This window comes from Terrapene carolina, unplaced genomic scaffold (genome assembly GCF_002925995.2).
Source record: "Terrapene carolina triunguis isolate 2854851 unplaced genomic scaffold, T_m_triunguis-2.0 Scaffold3817, whole genome shotgun sequence".
In the NCBI taxonomy this organism is placed as follows: domain Eukaryota; kingdom Metazoa; phylum Chordata; order Testudines; family Emydidae; genus Terrapene; species Terrapene triunguis.
The window spans coordinates 1-3562 of record NW_020668168.1 but is presented as its reverse complement, the minus strand read 5'-3'; the positions used below and the strand labels follow the sequence as shown (position 1 = coordinate 3562).

The following is a 3562-nucleotide window of genomic DNA, read 5'->3' as shown; positions in this document are numbered from 1 at the left end:
AACAGTAGCTGAGGATAATATCGGACACTATTTGATAAGCCCCACTTAGTGAGAGGGTGGTGGTATTAATCATGTGGTCCATTCTATTGGCTTCCATGGCTTTAAAGGAATTAATATAAGTATTTATAAAACAGCCAATGAGGGAAGTTTTGTCAATAAGTCTCCAAAAAGAGTTTTTATCAGGGTATTTGGTGTCATGTTTTTTCTCCCTGATTCTTCCCAGGCAAGCCAGCTTCAGAGCTGCCAGGCCGATCCCCTGAAAATAGGAAACTTTAAAATCTCAGCAAAAGCAGCTGTTTTACCAAGCAAAGCTGCAGGTCATTTTGTTAGCAGTACATTTCTCTTTGTTGATTCCCGTGTAACAGCAGAATTTTAGGTGTGTGTGTGAAATTACGATTACTTGATCTGATTTGGGTTGTGCGGATGCTGGGGTGGCGCTGATGGCCTGTGAGCTACAGAGGTCAGACTGGCTCATGGTCTCTTCTGGCCTTCAGCGCTGTGATTTAGAAGGTAATGAAGAACTTGAGAGCGAGTACTGAAAAGACCCTTAGCCGAGCTCTTCCCTTCCTGGCTCAGATTGGGTTGATTTTCATCTCTGGCTTCCCCGGTCTCGCTCATGTGGGGTTTGTATTGTCTCTTTCCCTTGTCTGTTTTGATTAGCAATATTCGGATTACCCGGGGTTTATTTTTAATGACTGATTTTGGGCAAAAATGTTTAAGCCTCGAATTTGTATGATGGGAAACTGCGTCAAGGGAGCTTTTAATGATGTGGATTGAACATGTGCACTGCAGTAGTCTATCTGACAAAGGAACGATGAGTTCTACCGGCTGGGAGCTGATATCAGATGAATTCAGGCTGGACATAAAGCACAGGTTTGTGTTTTATTTGAACAGTGAGGGTAAGTAGACACCAGAACCACTTACCCAGGGCTGTGGTGGATACTCCATCCCTTGAAGCTTTGAAATCAAGAATGTGCATCTCTAATACATCTGCTTTAGCTCACCCACATGTCATGGTATTGATTCCGAAGTTACTGGGGAAAGCCTGTGTTATGCCGGAGATGAGACTGTATGATCAGAATGGTCCCTCTAGGAATTTATAAATAACATTTTTAAATGAGTGAGCATGCATTCTTCTAGATCCCTGAATTGGGTGTGCAGTTTGGGGCTGTACGCAGATGTGGGGGGCTACGTACCTATGCCTTGTAGATTGGGGATCTGCATGTCTAAACCAGGTGTTACCTGTCCTAGTAGTTTGTACGTGCCCAGGTCATCCAAACCCGTATTCAAGTTAGGACAATCTGATGCACCCACTGCCATAAATTAGCAGCTGGGACCCCTACGTATCTAATGGGGTGAGGGGTTGCAAGCAGTAAAGGAGTGGGAGAGAGGTCTGGAAGGAGAAATAATCCACCCAAGGGCCCAAGTTGCCCCTGGGAACAGTCTTTAGGGAGCATCCAGCATCTTCTGACCTGACCCACTTATTGTGCAAATGAAAATGGGAGCTGGTCAACACAAACTTTCAATAGCAGCCACGGATTTGGGGTGCCTCTGCTTCTGGAGGGCCCAGCCTGAGACACAGTGGGCTTTGATATTTTTTTTTTCCAGAGGGTTTGAGCACAAGGAAATCCAGCTGACGTCAGTGGGAGCTGCGGGACAGTCAGTACCTCTGGAAATTGGGCCCCAATTGTCTCAAAATGGGCTCCCCAGAAAGAGAAGCCTCCAGAATCAGAGGCCAGTGCTGAAGACATGGGTCTTGCTCTTTCTAGCAGAATGGGAGGAGGAGGAGGGAGGAAGGCATCTGACTAGGCCAGGGAGCCATTAATAAATAGGAAAGGTGCTTCTAAGACTTCTGTTAGCCTTGGGCAGGGCCGTGTTTCCTTGTGCTCGTCGTCTGTCAGCAGCCGCCTGTGGTCTCTTGTCTCTCAATTGATCATCAGCTCTTTGGGGCAGGGACCCTCTTCTTGTTCTGTGTTTGTACAGCGCCTGGCCCCAGGGGGTCATGATCCATAACTTGGGCTCCTATGAGCTACTGCAAGACCAATAATCATAAGGAACTGTTTTTGTAATAGCAGAAGGATATTTACCATAAACCTTCCCCCACAATTTACTGTCCCTCATATACCGGTGTGTGTATATTGGGGCCCACCAATATCACTTGCTACGGGCCAAGCAACCATCACATGGGAATTGCTGTCAGTAGCTACTGACTGGGGGGGATTTGAACCAGCAACATTGAGGTGACAGTAACACCTCAGTCCCTACCCTTTGTGTGGTCTCTAAGTATCTTACTGCATTAGTCTCAAGAGTCGGGGGGCTACCCTGACCAAATTCCAGCTGCCTTTCTAAAGCCTGCATCCCGCAGGTTCACCTGGGTGTAGTATTCCTGTTCCAGACTGTTACTTTGTGTGGTTAAGCAGATGCTGCCAGGTTGCAGCCCAGAGGTGGCTGCATTTTACTGGTGGGCAAGGTGGTCCCCCTTGCTGCAGGGATGCAGGGTGCTCTGGGAGAAGTAAGATTGTTGTGTCCTCAGTTGTCTCTTCTCCCGCTGGCAGGATCCGTCCCCAGCTGTCAAAGGAGAAGATTGAGGGATGCCACATCTGCACTTCAGTGACGCCTGGGGAGCCCCAGGTGCTGCTGGGAAAGGACAAGGCGTTCACCTATGACTTTGTGTTCGACCTGGACACGTGGCAGGAGCGGATCTACACCACCTGCGTCAGCAAACTCATCGAGGGCTGCTTCGAAGGCTACAATGCCACTGTGCTGGCGTATGGCCAGGTACCGGCTGTCCCTGTCCTGTGTCTCGGCGGTAAACCTGGGCTGTTGCACTGAAGCAAGGCTCGGCTGTTAGCAGTTGTGGGCTATCTGGCTGCGCCAGCAAAGCCATGTGGGAAGGTGCTTGGCTGGGCCTTCAGGTTGAGGCTCGTTGGTGGGGTGCAGGGGCAGAGGCCCAGGGCTGGAATATTGGGGGGGCTGTGGGTTGGGAATTTGGGGCATCAACAGAGCTGTTGGGGAATAGTCAGGGAGGGGCGGGTGCAGGTTGGGTTTGACAGCCCAGGACTGGGCTGCAGGGGGCTGCTCTTAGGCTGATGTGCCCTGGGGCTGTCTAAGTGCCCGTCCTGTGCCCTTTCAGACCGGCGCTGGGAAGACGTACACCATGGGCACCGGCTTTGACACAAACATCTCGGAGGAGGAGCACGGAATCATCCCGCGGGCCATCTCCCACCTCTTCAGCGGCATTGAGCGGCGCAAGCGGGCAGCGCAGGAGCGTGGCACAGCCGTGCCAGAGTTCAAAGTCAGCGCCCAGTTCCTGGAGGTGGGTGTGAGCAAGGGGGGAGCAAGCTGGGGCCCCGGAACATGAGGAGCTGCCATTCCCACACCCCGGAACAGGGTATGGGTGGGGGTGTCTGTCCCAGCGACCACAAACCACAGCTGCTCATGCACTGCTTCAGGGGGGCATGTGCTGTGGGCCCTACATAAAATGGTGCTGACTGTTTATGTTCTGGCTTCTCTGGGAGGCAGTGGTGCTGGTTATCTGTGCCCTCTCTGTGTCTGGGAGCTG

The 3562-nt window shown here is 51.2% G+C and overlaps 1 protein-coding gene across 1 annotated transcript; it reads left to right on the top strand.

The window, feature by feature from the left end:
• Positions 1-814: 814 nt before the first annotated feature.
• On the top strand, positions 815-3316 carry LOC113408264 (kinesin-like protein KIF21B; the record flags this gene model as incomplete). Its single annotated transcript, XM_026661433.1, has 3 exons — positions 815-873; positions 2556-2778; positions 3134-3316. Coding segments are annotated over exons 1-3 (465 nt in total), but the record flags the coding sequence as incomplete, so codon positions are not given.
• Between the last annotated feature and the right edge of the window lie 246 nt (positions 3317-3562).